General features: G+C 51.9%; 1 protein-coding gene across 1 annotated transcript; it reads right to left on the bottom strand.

Annotated features, from left to right (window-relative positions):
* Positions 1 to 5,552: 5,552 nt before the first annotated feature.
* ROPN1L (rhophilin associated tail protein 1 like) lies at positions 5,553 to 21,851 on the bottom strand. Its single transcript, XM_057708035.1, has 6 exons — positions 21,768 to 21,851; positions 21,271 to 21,425; positions 17,443 to 17,566; positions 15,939 to 16,100; positions 9,360 to 9,535; positions 5,553 to 5,729 (listed from the first exon to the last, which is right to left on the bottom strand). Exons 2-6 carry the CDS (start codon positions 21,399 to 21,401, stop codon positions 5,666 to 5,668), a joined length of 657 nt encoding a protein of 218 aa, XP_057564018.1. The 5' UTR covers positions 21,402 to 21,425; positions 21,768 to 21,851; the 3' UTR covers positions 5,553 to 5,665.
* Positions 21,852 to 22,531: the final 680 nt, after the last annotated feature.

Below are 22,531 nucleotides of genomic sequence, written 5' to 3' on the forward strand. Positions count from 1 at the left end.
TACTTTAAAAAAGGAATAACTGCCGGGCATACAGGATAAGGATGCTTCAGCTGTGTCGCAGGGAGAGTCCACATCATCACGAGGACAGCAAGTGCGCTGAGGCCCCGCTATTCAGATGCCAGAAGCTGGTCACTGACGACCAGACCATCCAGTGTGGACGCCCAAAGGCACGTGCCTGGAGTAGGTGCTGGAATATGATACTTGAGGCTCTCCGGCAAAAATGGGACAGAAAAGTGGCTTCCCTTAGTGCCTTGTTAATTGCAAAGTTAGTTCCCCCTCCCCCTTGATGGGGCCCAGCCACTCTGGGCACTTGGGACCCCCAGTGGTGGCGGGCGACCCAGGGGCCCAGCATCTGTGGGGTGGAGTCGAGCTGAGAGCGACCCAGAGGAAGACCCCACAGCCTGCTGGCACCAAGGTCTGGGTGTGGGGTTGCTTCAGTGTCCTTTGCTGGGACATCCTGTGGACCATCTCTGGGGGACATCCACCTGCAACTCTCCTAATCCGGAGTCGACTCTAAAGAACGTTCTGGGAACTCAGCTTGGATCTGGCTATTGAGATGCGCCTTTACCCTCAGAAACAGAACTTGCATTTGGGTTGCAAAACTCCCCTCCCCCACCCCCCAACAGATGACATGTGTGTTCAGGTGGTCAACTAGACATAGGCAAGTTCATGTTTCTGGGTCAAGTTCTTTTTCTTTGAACTTAAGGGCCCTGGCAGAGCCTTAAAGCAGACCAAAACGATTTGGGGGACTGGAAATTTTTAAGGGAATGCCATTTCCAGTTCCATGACAAAGTCATTCTTAAGAAAGATCTATTTATTTATTTATCTATATTTATTTATTGGCTGCGTTGGGTCTTCATTGATGCATGCGGGCTTTCTCTAGTTGCAGAGAGCGGGGGCTACTCTTCATTGTGGTGCATGGGCTTCTCATGGCAGAGGCTTCCCTTGCTGCTCAGAGCATGGGCTGTAGGCATGCAGGCTTCAGTAATTGTGGCACGTGGGCTCAGCAGTTGTGGCGCACGGGCTTAGTTGCTCCCGGGCACGTGGGATCTTCCCGGACCAGGGATCAAACCTGTGTTCCCTACGTTTGCAGGCGGATTCTTAACCACTGCGCCACCAGGGAAGCCCCAGAGCCTGTTCGCCAGCAGGATGGTTTACGGGCATCTGTGTTGCAGCAGGAGTTAGCACTTCATTGCATGTGCCTCCTGCACGGACGCACACTCAGCCTCCCCCACCATCAACACCCCCACCAGAAGGTCGGTGTCACGTTGACAAATCATCATCACCCAGAGGCCACAGCTTAGCTCAGGGTCGCTCTTGGTGTTGTACAGTCTCTGGGTTTGGACGTGTAGCCATCATTATGTCATCACACGGAGTATTGTCACTGCCCAAAGAATCCTCCTATCCGTCACCCCCACCCTCCCCCCACTGGCAGTCACTGGTATTTTAAGTGTCTCCATAGTCTGCCTTTTCCAGAATGTCCCACATACAGTATGAAGCCTTTTCAGATTGGCTTCTTTTACTTAGTGACATGCACTTAATGTCCTCCATGTCTTTTCACGGCTTGATAGCTCATTTCTTCTTAGACCTGAAATAATAGCCCATTGTCTGGAGATACCGTAGTTTATCCATTTATCTGTCTCCTTCATTCTCTTTCATGACTGAAACACATGACTTTTTTTTTTTTTTTATTGTGGTACACGGGCTTAGTTGCTCCGCAGCATGTGGGATCTTCCCGGAGCAGAGATCGAACCCGTGTCCCCTGCATTGGCAGACGGATTCTTAACCACTGCGCCACCTAGGAAGCCCCACGTGACTTTTTGATAAGGTGAAACAGCATCCCCTGATGTATGTTTTTTGAGTTCAGATGTCCACATTAGCAAGTTTATGTATGGCAATATTCACCTATTCTCAATCTTATAAAACTCTATCTAAATGTATCTTGTTGCCCTAAGCCAGTTTGGCTGGTCAGCAATTTGATGAAGTTCTTTTGGTGAACGGGGGGTCCTCCAGTGACAAGAGGCGGCGGGGGCTCTGTGTCCCTCCCCTATAGCCTCCCCACTAGGCAGTCACAGTGAAAGCAAGTCTCATCCAAAATTCTGGCAAATGGACAGACACTTGTCAGCACGCAGGCCCCAAAGCAGTCGCGGGCCCTGTCCCTGTAAGTTCGGGAGGGGCCCACTCTTGGTCCTCAGGCCCTTAGACCTCGCTTAAGCAGCTCTGAGGACAACGTGGTGACATTCCGGTGGCCGAGCACCAGCCTGCCAGCTGAGCCAGGCAGCAGGGTCCTCGGGGAAGCAGAAGGCCTGGATCCTGGGGAGTGATCGCACAGGAGGGGCCCTCTCCTCTCTGACGCGGAGTCCATTTAGAGATGCATGCTCCACTCCAGAGAGCACTTTTAAGGGAAAAAAAAAAGATTCATTATTCATTTATTTATTTATTGGCTGTGTTGGGTCTTCGTTGCTGCGCGTGGGCTTCCTCTAGTTGTGGCAAGCGGGGGCTATTCTTTGTTGCAGTGCACGGGCTTCTCATTGCTGTGGCTTCTCTTGTTGTAGAGCATGGGCTCTAGAGCGCAAGCTTCAGTAGTTGTGGTGTGTGGGCTTAGTTACGCTGTGGCATGTGGGATCTTCCTGGACCAGGGATCAAACCCGTGTCCCCTGCATTGGCAGGCGGGTTCTTAACCACTGCACCACCAGGGAAGTCCCCCAGAGAGCACATTTTTAGAGGGAAATGGAGAAAATGGAGTCACCCCAGGGAGCCAGCCAGAGTGGCAAGGAATGTTCTGGATCGCTGGAGGACCGTCATAGTGATGGATCCTGGAAGAGCAGGGCGAGCAGAAGTTCATTCAACTTGACCACAAGTCTTTTTGAGATGAACCCGGAAGTCTGTTACAGCTTGCTGCCAGGATGGCACATTGTTCTGGGCCTCACCAGGAACGTTCCCTACCCAAGATCCGGATCAGTTCTGCTTCAAGGAGTCCCAGCTTCTTTCCATGGAGGGAGGGATCTAGGGACCACACCTGGCTGTCAGGTGTACTCCCTGCTGACTGGATGAGTCACTGATTCTAGGCCTTTCCAACGGACAGGAATGATGATTTCGTACAGATGCTCCAGTTCTCACTCAGGGCCTCAGGGTTTTGGCGTAATCTTGTCTTTCTTTCTTCATTCCTCCATTCCCGGACAAAAATCCAGGTTCTTACTGACACCAAAGTACTCACTTATCCCTTTACCACTAACGCTGATTGCTGAAAACAACTTGGGATTTTAAACTTTTTTGTAACTTTTGTTACTGTGTATTCTACTAGGTATATTCAAATGGCTGTGTTGTAAAGTCACTTGGAATAGTTCTTGTGGTGATGCCACCGACTGGATACACAGTCACGTTCATTGGTTTCATTTTACTTTCAATTTTCAGGGATTTTTTTAAATGTAATTTTGTTTTATAATTACGTAAAATATTTACAGGATTCCGAAGTCAACAAAAGGGGACCTCGGAGAAGACCACGTTCAGGCTCTGCCTCCTCCATCCCCTTCCCTCCCGGCCTCCCTCCTATAGGTAAACATTTTTTATTTTTTGGTTCAGCTTTCGGCCGTTCTTTTTACCTACCCACCTGTCTATTTATATTGGTATTTAGGAAGGTTTGTATTTCTGCTGTAACGATCACCATACGTATCTCTAGACAATATCCTTTCAGGCTGCTGTGTGTTGGTTCTCTACAACGACCAATCCTGAACTTGGCCAGAAAACTCTTCTTCCCTCCCCGTCTCCAAGACATCTGCTATGAATGTTGGTTTACTTCCGGTTAATAATTATATGACCATCAGCTGAGTCTTTTCCTATAGAACGTCCACCCCCTCGTCTCTGATTTTCGATAGATGTTATGTCCTTATGTTGTCAGAGGGCACAGCCACTATACACCATAGCACATCCTTTATCTCCTTTATCATCCTTTATCACTCAGTCTCAGTTCTGTGGAGAAATATACATTCAGTGCTCCCGACCGGTCCGTATGGTGACTGCTCTAATCTCTTTGGTTGTCTGAAACTCTAGCAGCTTCCTCAGGAAGGGTTCATTGGAACAATATTCCCTGAGGATGATTCCTTGAGTCCTTTATACCTCAGCGCTCCTTGTCAGCTGGTTCCACACCCGACTGTGACAACAGTCTAGCCATTTGTTCACCTGGGTACCCAGGCAACCACCAATGGGCCCAGCTCCCAGCAGCTCAGCCCCAGCCAACCCCGCAGGCAGGTCCCTCCCCCCGCTCTGGCGGGGAGGTGCTGCCAAGTCCTCCATCCCTTTGTGGTGCCCTCTGAGGAGCAGCTGTGAATCGTCATGTTAAGTTGTCCCTTTTCTGTCTTCTGAGGGCAGACCAATGTCTCTTCTCTTCGTCACATGCAAACGTCCTGTGCCACATGTGTGCCTCCTGAGAGGTGGCTGACTGACTGGCTTAAGAACACACAAAACCCTCTGTGCCCTTTGTCGGATCTGTGTCAGGTGCACGGGGACATCCAAGCACCGCTTGCATGTCTTCCTTTGCACACCCCTACCTTTGCACATCCCTTCCTGCTGCAGTGCTTCCCCTGCACACATCTTGTCACTCCACACAATCTACCACCACACTTATGCAAAACCTAAGGTGTCTTTCCACTTATCCCCGTGCATGGAAGCTTTACGATTAGAAGGAAAAAAATATTTAAATTCTTTGGGGAAGTCAAACTTTGAAAACATTTAAAGCAACTCAAAACTTGCAAAGCAAAGGCTTTAAAACTCCAACTCTGAAAAAAGTTTCTTGTAATTTTACGAATAGTCTCTCCGTATTGTCTGTTCACTGGGAGGGTGACTGTAAGTCCAGGAAAAAGATCACCTCAAACACTGTAGTTTAGTGTCCAGAGGAAAAATGTACTTTACACCTTCCAGTGCAAAAAACGACACACTTTTTTAGATAACAACAAATGTGTCTCCTAACTTTGGGTTTTCCCAAGTCTTTGAACACCAGTAACGTTTACTAGCAAGGTAACAAATCTGCAGAGAACCAACGGGCCAAATCACTCCCAAGTTCTCAGAAAAATAATCCGAGGCGTATTCACCGGCACGGCCGTTTTGAAGACTTTATATCAAGAAAGCAAATAAAGGATCTCGGATGCTTATCTCTGTCCTGTGGACCAAGTGCTGCTCCAGTTTGCTTCCCAGCCACGGGTGCTCTTCCAGCAGGGAGTCCCCCAGGCCCTCTTGTCACAGAGAAGACCCACCTTCAGCAGAGGACTCTCCTCCCAGGGAGCCTTAGGTGTGGCTGCCAGGGAGCAGGGGGCATCTGCCTTCCTGCTGGTCCGGAATTTTGAAAGAAGAAGAGGTCCAGCCGATTTTAAGCTGTGCATCCCCTCCCTACTCTGCAGCATCCAAACAGACTGTTTTCCTCACATCATGTCACGGCTATGAATATTTTGCATTTAAGGTTCTTAGGAGAATGCAGTGAAGGATAATCATTAAATAGGGCCCCATAATGCATTGGTCACATTCCATTACAAGAAAAACTCACACTACATATGTGTGTGGTTAATGACAGGTTGTATTCAGTGCCAAGGTTTTACAAAGCACTCCTTTGGCATTAAAATGTGTTCTTCTCTGTGTTAATGACCTGTCTTCTGAATTTTCTTTTCGAGGTTTTCTAAACTTTCCTCTTTAGAACGAAGAAATCTGAAAGTCCTATCATGCCATTCTGTCTAGAGTCTCTAAATTGGAAACAGATAAAGACACTTATTAGTAATTTCTTACTGCACACAATACAATTTTTATGGAATACAGTGTAATTTATAAGTTTACCTTAAAAAATTATTTGTGGTCTCAAGTCAGTAATTCTTACCTCTAAAAATAAAGCACTCTATTCTCTTTTACAAAAAATGTACATATATTTCTAGGTGAAAAACTCAGTACTATGTTTACAGATTTTTCTTAATTGACAACTCGAATTTTAGTCACTAGTATAACAAAAGTATCTTTCTATTTTAAAAGTCGGTCCAGTAAAACTCAAAGGACTGTCTTAAGTCTATGAAACTTTGGCATTGACAACAGTGTATCTTTTGACTTTTTATCTACAGATAGTTTTAATTCTTAAAAGATGGTGAACATTAGTAAATTTGTAGTAGCAACTCAGTAGATGTAAAAATTCTGAACTGTGACAATGTTCATTTTCAATGTCAGTAGGAAAATGAGAGCTGTCTTGAGGGCTCATGTTTAAAAGTAAAAGGAACACAAAGTTAGTGGTTCTAAAACATATTTTACCATCAAAAGGAACCATCTCCTGCAGGCCCATGGGAATTACACCTGTGGAAGAGCCTCCCATTGTGGCCCCTTGGTGATGGAGAGTGGACCATCTCCCTGAGCACTTGCCCTCCTGGGTGCAGGGACCTCCCACCACAGGGAGCCTCACCTCTGCAGCAGGAGAATCCAGTTACTGTCTTTGTATTTTAAAACACAAGGTTATAAACCCCGACCTCTCAGCCGGCAGTTATAGGCCCTTCTTTTTACCTTCAGCTACTCCCCGTGGAGGTTGAACCTACCTCCCCCTCCCTGGTAGCTGGAGGCCACACTTCATCTTTTCTATCCCCATTACTCCATGGAAGTCACTGGTGCCAGGGGCACAGTGACCTCTGTGGCCAGCGTAAGGGACAGCTTTGGGGTCTGCCATACTGGACAAGGCTCTCACTGCCCCCTACGCCTTTCCTGGGTTCACCTCCCAGCTTTACTCTTCCCTCTCCAGCTCCTCCGTACTCACTGCCCCTCCTCCAAAGCTGGACACCTGCTGCCCCACCCTCGGTGCTCTCCTCACACTGGGACACCAGGCACCTACCTGGGAGGACCCCTGCCCAGATCTGAGCTCCCTGACATGCCCTGGACTGCCCCACAGGCCAACTCACAAGTCCTGCTGCCCCCAGGTCCTTCCTGGGGGAGACACAAACATCTGCTCTGGCAGGAGTCATTTGGGACAGTCCTGGAAGGCTCTCTCTCCTCACTCCTCACCTCCAATCCGCCACCCAAATCCAAGCAGCACGTAAAAGCTTCTCCCTTCTTTGTCAGCTCTTGTCTGGACCTTCACAGAAGCCTCCTAACTAGTCTCCTTATATCTGCTACTCACGGGGTCTTCTAACCAGAAATCACCACCATACTCCCTCTCTAAGACCTTGTATGGCTCCCTAGTGCCACCAGACATAACCCGAACTTCCTTAGAGGCTCCCGTGTCCTTCCATCTCCACCACTCATGGGGTCCATCCACCCGTGTCCCCCAGCACTGCTCTGCGTGCAGACACCACCCCAGGCGGCTGCACCCGCCACGTGGCTGTGCTCCACACACAGCACAGAAGCCGACTTCATGGGGGACAGAGGGCAGAAGGTGCTGCTTTATGGGCAGAACCCCTTAGGGGAGGCCTCCCCGAGCTAAGGACACTCAGCAGCAGTGCAGACAGGTGGGGTGTCCAAGACAAGTGCGAAGGCCTGGAATCAGGACGAGCTTTGTTTTCTCCAAACCCATGGCCACCTGTGGCCAAAGTGCTGTGGGCAGGAGAGATGCACACGAAGCGCCACCCAGGCAAAGGCGAGTCGAGTCGGGCAGGGACCAGGCCCTGCAGGGTGAGAGGCCGGGAAGGCGTGGAGGGGACGTGACTTGACTGATCATTTTACAGGATGGTGGCCACTCTCTGGAGGATGGCTGAGTGGGGGAGGTGCAGGCAGGAGAGCCGGTGCGGCCAGAACCAGGGCAGCAGCAGGTCCCAGACAGCGGGTAGGGGTGGAGGGGGTGGGGAAGGGGTGTCAGTCGAGGGTCACCCATGCCTTGTCCCGACCTAGTGGGGAGATGGTGACGCGGTTCACAGAGCGGGGAGGAGAACTGGGGAGGGGGAAGTCTGGGGGGGACATGGATTCTGCTGGGACGTGTGAAGCCCGACGTGTGCAGCAGACCCCCTGCCCCCGAGGAGAGGGCGAGAGGGCGCTGTGACATCTGAGTGCGGATGTCAGAGGCCAGACAGAACCCACGTGCGATCTGGGACTGCGGTCCCCGCGGGAGGAGCCCAGGCAGAGGTGACAGAGGGCCGGGCTCAGAGGCTGGGCAGAGGGCGGGAGAACAAGAGGGCCCCGGTCATTCTATGAGTGGGAGCCGCTGGGGCCTGGTCTGGGAAGGAAGCAGGCGGAGGGGACAGGCCCCAGGTCAGACGGCGTTAGCAGGACCCAGGCGCCCTCCTCTGGCTTGTCATCGGTGAGCAGATGGGGCCGGGGAGTGGGTGGCACGAGGGCACCACGCTGGGGGGCTCAGGGAAGAGGAGGGTGAGTGCGTGGAGACGGCTGGGCAGCGGGCAGATTCCCCCAGGGTTGAGGCGAGGAGAGGGCCAGGGAGGGGGAGGCGGAGGGAGGACAGACGAGGAGGCCCAGGAGGATGAGGAGAGATGGAGGTCCGAGAGGCCAGAGTGCAGGGCTGGCCAAGGGTGCCAGTGTCCGGGGTGCGGTGGAAAGGAGGAGAGCGACCTGGGGCCACAGCTTCAAAGAGGAGAGGGAAGGTTGCCAAGTTGGTGGATAACAGACAAAAGGGAAGAAAAATGGGATGATGGAGCCTGGAGGCTCAAGGGGGTGCGATTCTGAAGGGGGAGGAGAAGAAGGGGTTCGGAGGGAGGGACGGGAGGGCTGAGAGGCAGCTCCGGGGCACCCCAGACTTGGGCGGTTGGGGACAGAGCCTGGGAGGTAGTGACGGGCCTGCGGGGCACAGGCTCTCAGGGGCCAGGCAGTGGGGCTGTCACCGTGATGGTCACCGGCTCCGGCCCTGGCTCCCTTGTGATCTGACCCCCCCCCCATCACCACCACATCCCAGCACAGAGGCGGCGCTGGGAGGCCTGGGAGCCCAGGGAGCCGCCCTTCTCCTCCCACGCAGCTTGCCGGGAGCAGCACCATCACCACCCTCAGAGGGGCCTCCTCCCCCACCCGCTGGGTGGCTCTTCCCCCGTGTCCTCCCCCCAGACCAGGCAGCACAGCAGGGGGTGAGGGGGATGCACAGGGGCCGCAGGGTCACTCCTCATTCACCCCCTCCACCTGCAGGGACCCGTGTCCGTGTTTCACTGTTGAGAAATGAACTCTTCCTTTTGAACGTGCTCTGGTTTTAAACCATTTGACATCCTGTGCTTAAGAATCAAGAAGCATTTTGGATACACGTTTCTTAAGGACAGGATAGGTTTTCTCCCTCTGAAGTCTGCAGAGGAATGCACCGCCCCAGGCCCGGCTTTCCTCGGCACCACCAAGTCACACCTCGAGCAGAGAAGGGCTCAAGGAAGCACGTCCTCCAGCCGCGACACACCTGTGTCCCCGAGCCCACAGGCACTCACATGTTTTCCTTCAGAGAGGAGAGGTAGGACTCCGTGTCCGATGCAGGGATATCCGAGTCGAGTCCCGACAGGTAACGGTAGACGTAGGAGAAAGTCTGGAAGGGGATGCACGCAGGCCCGCCCTCTGGGTCGGCCGTCAGGATCTCACACAGGTGCTTCATCGCCGTGTTCAGCGACTGGAAATGCCACAAACCGGGGGGTGGCGGGAGGAGGTGATTACTTACTACTGGGATTTCCTAAAACTGAAAGCTAAGACAGCAGCAGGATGAACACCTGAGACATTTTACAGACATTCTCTCACAAGTAGATTCTCGGTCTAAATTAAGAACGAGGGGAATTTATAATTGCCATAAGAGAGAAAGAAAAAGAAAAGGGCTGATCAGGATGTAACTGGCCTGCGAAAAATGTAACTCCCAGATTTTATTTTATATTAAATGGGAATGACTCCCAGGGACAAAGGAGGCATCGAGCTTGTTGACGTCGGACCTCCCTCCCAAGCCAACGCAGGACCTCCAGCCCCTGCGGCCCCACGACATGCCCAGGGACCATACCTAGGGACGGAGCACACTGTCCCCAACCAGGGGCCACCTGTGGAGGGTGGGGCCGGCAGGGCTCCGTGCAGGCCTTGGGCAGCGGCCTTGACACAGGTCCGGAAAGCGGCAAAGCTGGGTCAGCCGCCCCCCACGCCCCCGCCGCCCCCCAACATCCTTCAGTTTCAGCCGGAACACCTTCCCCCCACCCCTTCCCCCACAGGGCACACGCTCCAGAGCTTTCCAGGGCAGGCCGGCCCTGCCCGCCTCCCACCCCTTCCGGCCACGAGGGTGTGCGGAAGCGTTCAGGGTCAGGAGGCGTGGCCTGCGTCGGACACCCCGGGAAGCTCACCGCGGCGAGCACCAGGCTTGGTCCTGGGTCTCGTCGGACCCCTGGTGGCTTCACAGAGCATTCCGGAGGGTGGCAGGGGCCGCTGCCGGCACGCGCCGGGGCACGTGCCGCAAAGGCGTGTGGAGTGGCTTCATGATTTGGCTTAAATTCCCAGGAATTTTGCCCGATGGTCTTGCGTTGGAAGTCGGCCGTGGTGGGCGTGTTTTTGCCGCCTTCGTGCTGCCACGGTAGGGGGGACCAAGCGCAGACAGCACGACAGACCAGAACCCCCCGGGGACGCTCCCGCGGGGATGAATCTGGGCTGCACTCACGAGGAGAAGGAGCAAGAAAAAACAGGAGGGATGGCCACAGAGGACGGTCCCCAGGGGAGAGGTGCAGGTTTAGGGAAAGACACGCAGACCTGATGGACAGGAACAGCGACTGTGGGGAGGGAAAGCCCAGGCCTCAGGGACACGCAAAGGGCCTGAAGCCAGCTCTTTTTTGTTATTATTATTTTAAACAACACATTCACTCGCTTGCAGTTTCTGTGGATCAGGAGCCTGGACGCCTGTTAGCTGGGAACTCTGTGAGGCTCCAGTCAGGTGGCGGCCCGGGTTTGGTTCTCATCCAGAGGCTTGACTGGTGAGGGACTCACTTCCAGCCTCCTAGGGTGGTGGCAGAACTCACTTCCTGCGTCTGTAAGGCAGGAAGGAGCCTGACTTCCCACCGGCTGTTGGCTGGAGGCCCCCTGAGCGCGGAAAGGCTGCCTGCAGTTCCGTGACATGAGGTCTCCCTGAGGTCCTCTTATAACATGGCAGCTTCTTTAAGCGCCACAAGCTGGACCAGGTTCTCATGGTAAATATCAGAGAAAATTCACCCGTGCTTCTGGCCGCGGGAGGGGAAAGGCATGGGGCTGACATGAGGTTCTTGCACAGAGGTTGCCAACAGCCGGCACCCACCACGTCCCAGGAACCCTCTGAGACCTTGACTTGGCATCTCATTTACTCCTCATGGTAACCTTGTGAGATGAGGTCAAGGCGGCCCAGAGAGGCTGAGTAACTTGCCCCAGGGAAGCCAGCTGGGATGCAGCACATGGCAGCCGGCCTCCTGAGGTCGGCCGTGACCACCACGTTCCACCACCACTAACAGCCAGCTGGCTGGGGAAGTGAGTGACAGGGGTGACACCTGCCTGGATTCCAGGCACGTCTCCCCCATCACCATCAGCTGGGACTGGGGGCATCTGCAAAACCCCCACCCAGACCGATGGCCCTGTTGAGACTGAATCTAGGGTGGGGGGTGGCGGTAATAGCACAGTCCTCTGACATTAGCCCAACTCGGGGGGCAAAACGATGCTCTAGTTAGAAGAATGATGGCATTCATTTCTCTAAGGACCACAGCCCACACCGTCTCCCTGAAAGGCTGTCCTGAGGAAGGACCTGGTGAAAACTAAGTTGTGTATTTTACAGATTCTTTGCTGGAAACATCTCAGAGATGCATTGCTACATTAGATCCTGCTGTTTTAGCTCACACAGCAGAGGGCAGTCGGTGGTGACGGTGGGACCGCGGGGCCTGGGTGGGGGAGAGGGGGTGGGGGGCAGCTGGCGAGGAGCCACACAGGAGCGCTGCAGGACTGATGTGCCGACGCTTCCGAGGAAGAGGTATTTAAGGAAAAAATACATCCAAACATTCTGGCATCACTTCCCTCTGCAAAGGCGCGATGACGTTACCGGTGTTAACGTTTCTGACAAAAAGATGTGCAGCAATTTTTATATCCAGAAGGATTCATAAGGCAGCTTGCTTGGTTTGGAGACTTTGTTTCCTACAACAGATTTCTCACTTCCCAAGGGTCGTGGGTCGTAAGGTTACTTGCTGGCGAGGTACAAGGACCCCTGCCCATTATTCTCTGGTTGGAAATTGGTCTGAGAGGAGGCGGCTGCACTGCTGTCAGCCCAGCGTGCATGCCTGAGCCACAGCTCAAATCCCAGTGGAGACTCTTGAGAAGCACGGGCGCCTGAGCAACTCCAGCGCCAGTTCTTTGGGTTTTTCCAGTTTCAGGATTTCAGCTGTTCTCGTGGCGACACCACGAGCCACCTCACAGATCCCACCGTGTCCCTTTTAGCTGCAGGGGATTAACAATGTGGCCAATATCCTGACTGGCCCTTTGAATAGAGTCAGGATAGAGCGGGGTCTCGCTCCTGCCCTGTGGCCTGAGCTCAGGGTCACACAGTGACGCTGACTCCAAATCTCATTATTCAAAAGACTGCAACCCTTTTCATTTCCTTATCCTCACAGGTTTCCTAATTTACAGTGTGGTCCTGGGGCTCCTGGCTGGAGGAGACACATTCTCAGGTTGGCTGGACGTGGTGTGGGAGTGAAGCCATCCATCAGGCTGAGGGATGGAGAGGCAACCACGCCCAGCATCCACCAACGCCACCACCCCCTTCCCCACAGAGGGGATGCTCAGCCCGGGGTGGGGGGCGGGGAGCAGGTGAGCCCAGGGGCCCACCAGCAGCTGCCTCCTGGGCGGGAGGCAGTTACATCGGGGCTGAATCTCTGCCCTGGATGCGGGGGTGAGCAGCTCAGAACAGGCTCGAGAGGCCCAGCCAGGAACCTGAACGAGGGGACAGCGGCCAGGAGCGACCCAGGTGTCGCCTCCAGCCCTGGGACAGGGGCTGCTGCCTCCAGCGCACAGGGCACGTCGACGGGTCAGAGACACCAGCCCCAACACGTGGAGGGGACGCCTTGGAATGGACAGAGCAGCAGGAGTCGCTCTGTCACATGCCGGCAGAGCGGCCAGATTCCCGCTGGGCACGGGTAAGGGTCTGAGAACTTAAGTGAGAGCTGTGGGGAGGCTGACACAAAGTTCTTTAGGGTGTGGATCACTTTAGGATATAAAACCGTATCCGTGGGAAGGCTGAGGAGTTGTTACTCTCTGAGACGGTGTCCCCACCTGTGGGCGGCACACTCCCTGGGCTGCAGAGGCAACCTCAGGGGTCCCTCCATCCCCCGCGTCCGCAGGTAGCGGCAGCTCTGGAACTGTGGTCTGAGTTCGAAAAACCCCCAGCCACCTCCACCTGCAGCCCCGAGCCTCTCCCCACGTCTTGCCATCCTACAATTCAGAGAACAGGACTTTCCTCAAAGGGCTGCCTCAAAGGGAGGATTAAACAGAAAACAAAGGGCTCCAAACATCCCCTCATCTGGCAAGAACCTTAGAAACGACTGCCATTCGTAAGCAGCGTGTTCAGATGGGAAATTATATTACATGTGTGTCTGTTTGCAGCTGTAAACACGGAGGAACATGGTCCTGAATGATGAAGTTCAACTGCTTTTCAAGGCCGAACCAGAGTCGTGTGGGTAGTTTGTCATCACGGACTTTCTCAGTTGTGTGTGGGGGCAAGGGGGACTTGGTCCACAACTTTTTTGCATTATAAAAAAATCTCCATACTTAAAAAGCAGATGAAAAATGTTGATCCACGTCTTTAATGCTTAGGATCACTGATGGGGCTGCAGAAACGTCAGGTGAAGGTCACAACACACACTTGTGGTCGTTTCGTCCTGCAAGCACCAGCGCCTTGGGGAAGAGGTGCCCACGGCCACGGTCCGTGTGCCTGGGACAGCCCCCGATGCTCCCTGAGGGCATTTGAAGCTTCGATGTGAGAACCAGAGCGCTCGGGGCACGGGGATGGAACAGAATCGCTCCGGGGCGTGGGGAGTCGGGATCAGAGCGGGGCCCACATGGAGCTGTGCCGACGAACATATGGCAGGAACCAAGGGGGAACGACACGTACAGCTCAGAAATCTAAGGTTCGAGTCTCTGCAGAGAACTCAGTGCATCCGACGAGACTGACCCTGAAGAGAAACTGAAGCCCACGAGCCGCGGAGTGGACGGGGCGGCAGGAATCGCTCCCGTACGTCGAGGCAGGGCGACCAGACTCCAGTGTCCTTGCAACCCTCCGCGCGAAGAAGCGGACAGCAGTGATCCACGAGAAATTCCTTCTCCTCCCCCTCCCCCTCCTCCCCCTCCCCCTCCCCCTCCTCTCGCTTTCCCTTCTTCATTTGCCGCTTTGTGAAAGTTTTCCTTTTTTAGGCATAAAGCCAAATGCTAAGATGCCAAACTACACGAAGAGCCGTCTCCCGGAAGTCACAGTTCCTGGGGCATCTATCTCCAAGCTACCCCGCCAAGGCGGGCACTTGGCGCGTCCACACAGCAAGGGTCGCCTCGGGCCTGCCTCGTCCCGGCCCCCCGAGGACCCGGAGCACGGCTGTTAGCCCTGAACTTGGAGGGGGGCGGGCAGGCGAGGGCGGAGCTGGCACCCCAGGCTGTGAGCTTCGCCTGGCCCTTCGCACTTGAACCTCCTCCCCGGGAGGAGAATGAAAGTATGCAAGCTGCCGCGCCTTCCACAGCGAGAAGGGGGCCACCGGCACCAGGAGAGAGTCAAAGGCCAACGGCCAGGACTCCTGGCAGAGGCGGCTTAGTCAGGGGACAGGGCGGGATCCCACCCTAGCTGTAGGGGATAGAGCCACAGGTCATAAGGAGAAAAGACCAGCATGTGTACTGTTTTCCTGTCCCTTCCCCAGTGTTCAGTCCCGAAGGGACGCTCCATCCTTGACAAATGTCGCCATCTAGTGTCGCATCCCACACACAGGTAAGAGGCCTTATCTTGCAAAACAGACCTGGTTTGGTTTGAAATCTAGTGCCTGATTCTCCTGATCAAGGTAGAAGTTACAAAGATGGACCCTGCAAATGTGAAATATTCTGTTCTCATCATTATAAAAACCTCAAGTTCACAACCAAGTTTAGAGCAACAAACCATAAAATCAAATCTTAGTTACCAATTTTATGTGATGAAAACCTCACTCTCACAGAGCTCCACATGCACAAAGCAACATGCAGTTTCCTCCAAGAACTAAATGTGTCTTCCTCCTTCTCCATCAACACCCTGCTGGGAGGCTAGAGGAGGGAACCTGGTTTGTGGTGTGCAGCCCAGGACCGACGGCAGTCCAGAGGCAGCGGCCAGCCTCACACCGGGCTCTACTGGGGGGCCATGAGTTCTCGCTGCAGCCATCAATACAACTGGTAAAAACCCCACTGCATTCACACTGCAGAGGAGATGCATGGACCACAGCGTCTGCAACGAGGCAGATGAACAAAGAGAAGTCTACTTGGGAATGAAAGAAAGACTAGAGCTCAAGAGAGATTCTAGGTTTGCAGCCCCTCCCTGCCACACCCACCTCCCTTCTCAGTTCACAAACTGAGGGACGTCAGTGTCTCCATCCCTAAGTTGTGTGAATTATACTTTTAACACCAGCAAGGTATCTATTAGTTACTAATAATCAATTTTAACTAGAATGGAAAATAATTTTATGCCTCTTTGCACAGATGAGGGAAACAGATATTATCATTTACCAAACGACATGTAGTTTAATAAAAGTCATCGATGCACTCTCGTCTAAAAACTAAACACATTTTCACAGTATCTATGTGTTTTGTCTACTCTTAACATCTTTTACACAGATGTTAAGTAAAAGTATTTAACTTCTGTAAATTAAAGTAACTATAAGCCTAAAATACAATAAGCATCGGGAAAAAAAATTGCCTTTCTAAGACAAAATTACTAAAGTAATGAAAGTGTTCCTTCAGTTACTGAAACTTAGATTATTTTTAAGCCAGGCCTATGACCATGCAGAATCATTGATATGCTATTCGTAGGTACGTACCCCACCAAGCATGCTGCATCCAAGCGCTAAAAATTTTATCCACTCGATTTTGCTTTCACAAGGATCCAACTGGAAGAGAGCTCTGAATTTTTCTACTGGCAGGCACAAATTTTTCCATTTCTGCTCAAGATCTGCTAATTCCACATATTCCTCGTGGCTACACTGTTTAGAAAACACAGCATGACACAATCTATGTAAGTTTAAAAGACTCAAGAAATAATCAACGCTTGTGAAGACTTAGAGTACCTGTCCCCATTCAAGGCTGGACTCTGAATTCACACACTGTCAGCCCTGGGGAGGGGGAGGGAGGATGTGTGTGTTTCTTGGGAGGGGGTGCTGGGCACTAGAGATTGGGAACAAGTTACTTCTCAAGAGAAAAAAGGACCGTGAAGCAAACATGGCAAAATATGACTTCGTGAAGCAGGCACACAGACAAGGGGTATATGATTCTCTATTGTCTGAAATACTTCACACTCAAAATAAACTTCAGTAAACCCAATAAAATGCAACACCGCAACATGCTAACAGTTAAATGGGGTAAACCTTAACACTGAAAATAAATTTATTCCTTCTATTTTAGACAACTTTATGAAAATTGGTAACTTCTGTGATGCTAGTAGTATTCTGCGTGAAAGAGCTTTGAGCAAATTTAGCATGATTTTTCCCAAGCTACCCCTTTCAGTAGTTATTCATTTTCCCTTAAGCTAGACATGGGAAAATCTAGAAAAACTAGAAATGGGAAAATCCCATTTCCAGAAGTCACTATACCCTGGACAGGAACACAGGGCTTCAAGATGTGTAATGGGGACAAGTCACTTTAAAACTCAGGGTTGTACCACTGATGTCATTTTTAGCAATATAGCCCAATCATTCTGATCAAATACACTTTCTATTAACTCTCCAAGTGAGATGGTGGGTCTCAAGGGCTCTCAGGAGGGCTGGAAACCAGACGCCTGGGGGCAATCTGTCTTTCAGATGCAGAAGGTGGAGGATTATCACGTTAGTACAATTTTTATATCGCCTGGCTTTGGGGTTTTTTTTTTTTTTTTGGTTTTTGAGGTTTTCTGGGGGTTTTTTGGGGGGTTTTTTTTTGGCCCGTGGCATGTGGGTTTCCCAACCAGGGATCGAACCTGTGCCCCTGCAACGGAACTACGGAGTCTTAACCACTGGACCACCAGGGAAGTCCCAGCATAATTTTTATAAACACATATTTCAAGAAGGATTTTGCAACTCCCATGTCTAATATTTCATATTTTCAGATCTTTTTTTTCAGTCTAGCAGCCTCTTATGTCTGAATTCGGTATATAGAAGAAATTATAGTTCTATAAAACCATGAAGAGCTATCTTGGGTTCTTTAAACAGGAAAGGCCACTGGATCCAAGACTCCTTCCTTGAATAAACCTTGAAGGGTTACCACAGGGAAGGCAGGCCTTGCATGGATGATGGCGGAGGGTCCTGGGGCGCTTTATCTCAAGCTCAGCTGACTGATAACAAACTCTTATACCTGCTTGTGCAAAACTTTAAGGAGTCCTTGAGTCAGGCCTGTGTCTGTTTTCTGAGTGGCCACGGGCATTTCGAGTCTGTCCTTTACAGGAAGTGGATCTCCTCTTGACAAAGCTGAAAAATACCTAACAACGGCAGACAGCTCTGAAGTCTCGTCAGCACACGACCGGCTCCTGAATTCACGCGCTTTGGTCCACAACCCCAGAGGGCGACAGCGATGAGGGAGGACAGTGCTGGGCTCCCGGCCTGGCTCCTCCACTCAGCTCTCTGACTTCACCTCCTCCCAGGCCTCAGTTTCCCTGTCTGCAGAGCGGGGACAATGGCAGCCCAGTCTCAGGGCACCCCACCACCCCCCCGCCAGACTCCTGGGACTCCCGCAACACATGGTAAACTCGCCAGGCAGACACCATCCGGGGGCCAGAGGCACGGCCAGAGGAGGTGGAGGTCGGAGCCCCACGTGACCTGAGTGCAAGGTCACGGTGTGTCATGCCACTTTGACAGCTGGGGGCTTGGCCCTGCTTTTTGAGGGGCTTGCTTTCAAGCATCTCTGCCTGTTCAGCTCTAAGGCACCTGGAGCAGGGAAGTCACTGTTTGGCTAAGTCAGGCGCTGACCTCCCCCACCCTTCACTTTTCCTGCCTGGTTTTTGGGTTGTTTTTGTTTCCGTTTTCATTTTAGTATTTTTTTCCCTTAATTGTTCCCTTTAGGGACACAGATATTACTGCTTAAGGTGGGAACAAGCTGGGGCACGGAGACAGTTTGGGGCAACAAGTCAGGAGGGGGTGCACAGCTGGGCTCCGGCTGGAGGCGGGCGGGGTGCCAGGAACCATCCTCTGCGACACTTGCTCCCCGTGGGCTCGCGTTAGCCGAGGCCAGCGGCTGAAGCCATGTCACTTGCTGCCCTCACTACTTTACCACCATCGAAGAAATGACAAATCAAGGAAAACAAAACACTAAACCATCCAGGGCCACAGGTAATAATTTAAAAGATATAAGTAATTATGGTGACCGAAGGGGAAACATGGCGGGGGGGGATAAATTAGGGGCTTGGGATGAACATACACACGCTACTATATATAAAATAGACAACCAACAAGGACCTACTGTGCAGCACAGGGAACTCGACTCAATACACTGTAATAACCTATATGGGTAATAACCTATATGGAAGAAGAATCTGAAAAACAATGAATACATGTATAACTGAATCGCTTTGCTGTACACCTGAAACGATCACAACATTGTAAATCAACTCTACTCCAATACAATTTTTTAAAAAAAGATATGAGGATATGAGTAATCAGAAACATCTCTACATATAACAAAATGTAGATAAATAGATATTTCCTAGGCTAAAAGAAATTTCCTCTCTCATCCTTTTTTCTCCTTCCACCCCTCAAATTTGACTTTGTTTTCATGCTTTTAGGACAAGTCCAGTCATGTTTCGTTAACTTAATGGTTTGAGGGAAAGTTAAAAGGCCAGCAGCCGTGAGTTAGACAAATGTGGACCTGAAAACCTAAAGGGCCAGGTTGAGGGAGGGGTGCTTCACTTTGCCATGTTGTCCCTAATTAGGGTTTTCACCTGGTTCTCGGACTTCATCCCTCGTCACCCACCATACCAATCAGCAGGCTTGGTACAGCCTCTAGAGCAGCGCCCCCTTCCCAGGAAGGCACCGGCAGCATCTGGAGGCACTTTTGGTTGTCACAAGTTGGGGTGGATGGGGCTACTGGCAGCTGGTGGGTGCAGGCTAGCAGGCTGCTAAGGACCGTGCAGTGCACAGGACGCTCCCATACCCTCCAGAGAGCTGAGCATCTGAAGCATCAGTAGAGCCAAGGCAGAGGAAGCCTGCCTGAGTGGCCAGGCCAACTTGTGTCACATGCTCCCAAGTATAAGCACAAGTGAACAAAAGCCTTCATGGCCCGATGACCTAACACCGTACAGCCAATTAGCTGCTGCGTCTCGGCAGAGGCTGGGGTCGAGGCTGACTCACCTTTGCCGCCTGACACCCTCCTCTGAAAAGAACTCTCCCCTGAATGCCTGCGGGAACCTTCCAGAGCAGAGGCACTTCCACACACATCCTGGCTTGCTGCTTTGTTTTGCCTTGCTTTTTCCTCCCTGTCGTGGCCCTTGTGCTATGTGCTGTTCCTCTTCCACCTTGTCTTCACCCCAATCACTACGAAACCTTTCAAAGGCCAATCCACCCTCTTCTGAATGACATCTCTCCCTAACAGATTCTGTCCTGAGAGACTCGGGACACACGACTAATGCTTGCTTTTCCCCCTAAACTCCAAAAGTGTTCTTGAGAGAAATCAGTTTCATGGAACATTCAGAAAGTTCTGGATTCAGCCTTTTAAATTAAAGAGAAGCTTAAAATAGTTATCTCTAATGTATTACCAAATATGATGTTGCAAGAGAAAAAAGTTAAACTTTGGAATGTTTAGTAGAGTACAAATAAACTCTTATGAATCAGTCGTATCTTTCATTTAGGCGTGAATAATGGTTCAACCCAGAGGCCACAATTTGGGGCAAGAACCTTGAGAGAGTCTTTTAGGAGCAAGGACAGAAGCATTTATCAGAAGGCAAAGTGCTGGATAAACTAGTAGCCTTGTGTGGTAGGTGCAATATCCTGGTCCTAATCCTGGAAGCTGTGGATCTTCTTTTCCATGGTAACAGGGAGTCTGCAGATGTGAGTGAGGATTCTGAGATGGGAGAATCATCCTGGATGACCTGGGTGGTTCCTAAATGCAACCACAAGTGTCCCTAGAAGAGGGAGGCAGAGGGAGATGTGAGGATGCCACAGTGCTGGCGATGGAGGAAGGAGCCATGAGCCAAACAGTGCAAGGAATGCAGCTCTAGAGCTGGAAAAGGCAAGGGGAGGGACCGGATTCTCCCTAGAGCCTCCAGAGAAAGCAAAGCCCCACCAACATCTTGACTGTAGCCTGGTGAAACTGAATTTGGACTTTTGGCTTCCAGAACTGTAAGAGAATGTTCTGTAAAACAAAATGGTGGTTATCTGTTACAGCAGTCATGTGAAACTAATTTGCTTTGGTTATACAGTTTAGAGGTCAGCAAAATGTGACACGCTAGTTACTAAAAAAAAATTAAGTTAAATTTCTACCGGTTCTTGTGATCACAAAATTGAGTTTCTGAGTCTCTACTGAAAAAGAACAAAGAGCTTTCCTGTAAAATCAACAGCGTTTATTTTAATGGCTCTAAGATCTGTTGACTTGTGACTTTATTAATGTCTGTTCCTGGAAATGGTTAGAATGTTTGCTGCATGACACTGTGAAGGCTCATGTGCTGTGAGCTACGCTGGGCAGAGTCTAACCTTATAGCTGCCTTGGGATGTTTACCCCAACATGAACCAGTCCTTCTGGTTCCAATAAACTTAACAGGTACCTAATCCTGGAGGATTCTCTGAAGACAAGGACTATAATCATAAGATCCCTCCTTGTAAAAATCATTTCACAAATAAAATAAAACGACTGTGATAGTTTGATTCCATAATACTATGCAGAAACTTCTTACCCAGTGTGACTGCTTTATAAATTTTAGTCTACCTGCATAAATACCACTCTCCAACAGTGGAGTTGTCATTGCTTTGTAAATAAATGAGCATTTCGCAGTAATTTCTGGTCTCGTGGTCAATAAACCATGATGCTTCCTAGATAGATACTTAGGTGTAGATACCACCAATGCTAAAGTAAACGTTTTGCCGGTACTCTACGTGTCCCGAGCGTTGGACCACCGGTCCAGGACGGAGGATTCACTAGGCACGACTGGGCATGGGGACGGGCCGGCTCTCCAGGCGCTGGCCCAGGGGGGCTTACCCTGCAGACCACTGCAGCACATCGGCGGGCTGGGTGCGGATCGCAGCCTTGGTGAACTGCTTCAGGATGTCCGGCAGTTCCGGAGGAATGTGGATCTGCTGCGCGCAGAACGTGGTGTCGGGAAGCGGCATCACTCTCCGCAGAGCAGGACCAAGCTGGGAAGAATCAAGATGTGCTCCGCGGGGAGGAAGGGCGGGTAGGTCAGCCTGAGGCGCAGGGGAGACGCGACGGCCAAGGGGCTCAGGGGCCAGGCCAGAGGCCGGGGTCCCGGGTCCAAAGTTTGGAGCTTGGCCGGGGACGGGGGTCTGGGGCCGGACCGGGGTCCGGGATCCGGAACCAGGTCGGGATCCCGGGTTTAAACAGGGCCAGGCTGGGCCGCCCGCCTTTCCCCGGGTTTGGGGTGGGGCCGGGGCCCAGGGCCCGGCGGGAACCTTAGGTTTGGGGGCGGGCCAAGAGGCCGGCTTCGTGAGGCGCGGGCGGCAGACGGGCAATCTTACCCGCTCCTCCTCGGGTTCCTCGGAAAATGAGGTCCAACCGCCGCTTCTAGCAACAGCCCAGACCCGGCAACTGGAGCGCAAGCCTGCGCTATTGTTGCTCAGCAGTATCCAGGCAACCGAGACGCGCGGGGCCCCGCCGCTCTGCGGTTGCGCACGCGCACACGCCTCCAGCCAAGGCAGGTCTCTCTCTAGTGCCTGGCGTGCGGAGGGGGCGCGGGGTGGCGGTGGGCGATGTGCTTAGCGCAGTCTGGCTTCGGCGCCCCCTTTGCGTGAACAGATAGTTTATAGCTGCACGAGCGGAACATGTCACTTAGAAAAGGACCTTTTGATCGATTTCCCACTGCCAAATGTGAGCGGCGAATTCACAAAGGACCCCCCTTTCCTTTGCACTGTCTCCGTGAAGCTTTGGAACGAGATGCCTCGTGTCCTCCAAGGTCTGAAGCCGTTGAAGTCCTGGAGGCTGGGCTATGCACGCAGCAAGAGCCTCCCTGAAGGAATCTGGCCCCTGTCTTCCCAGACTGCTTCGTTCAACCCGCACGCACCCCTAGCCGTTTGTCCAAGACGTGCCTGACCTGACTCTTTCGCACGCGCTGTTCCCATGGCCCAATCGGCACTCCTTAGTGAACTCATTCTTCAGATCGCAGTTGAAAAGCCACTTACAGTTTAGACAGTTGGCAGTTTCCAGCTAAAAGAAGATTCTATATAACTTGTTTTCCTAAGTAAGGTTGAGCCAAGGAGAAAATAAGCTACCTTTTCTGATACAA

The sequence above is a fragment of the Hippopotamus amphibius genome, chromosome 15, assembly GCF_030028045.1.
Source record: "Hippopotamus amphibius kiboko isolate mHipAmp2 chromosome 15, mHipAmp2.hap2, whole genome shotgun sequence".
In the NCBI taxonomy this organism is placed as follows: domain Eukaryota; kingdom Metazoa; phylum Chordata; class Mammalia; order Artiodactyla; family Hippopotamidae; genus Hippopotamus; species Hippopotamus amphibius.

What these genes read in the sequence shown, in the direction of transcription:
- ROPN1L (XM_057708035.1), bottom strand. Translation starts at nt 21,401, where the DNA reads ATGCCGCTTCCCGACACCACGTTCTGCGCGCAGCAGATCCACATTCCT. An exon ending in TTAAAGTTTTGCACAAGCAG is followed by an intron (nt 16,101 to 17,442) that starts GTATAAGAGTTT and finishes TTTTCTAAACAG; the next exon opens with TGTAGCCACGAGGAATATGT. An exon ending in GATGCAGCATGCTTGGTGGG is followed by an intron (nt 9,536 to 15,938) that starts GTACGTACCTAC and finishes TGGCATTTCCAG; the next exon opens with TCGCTGAACACGGCGATGAA.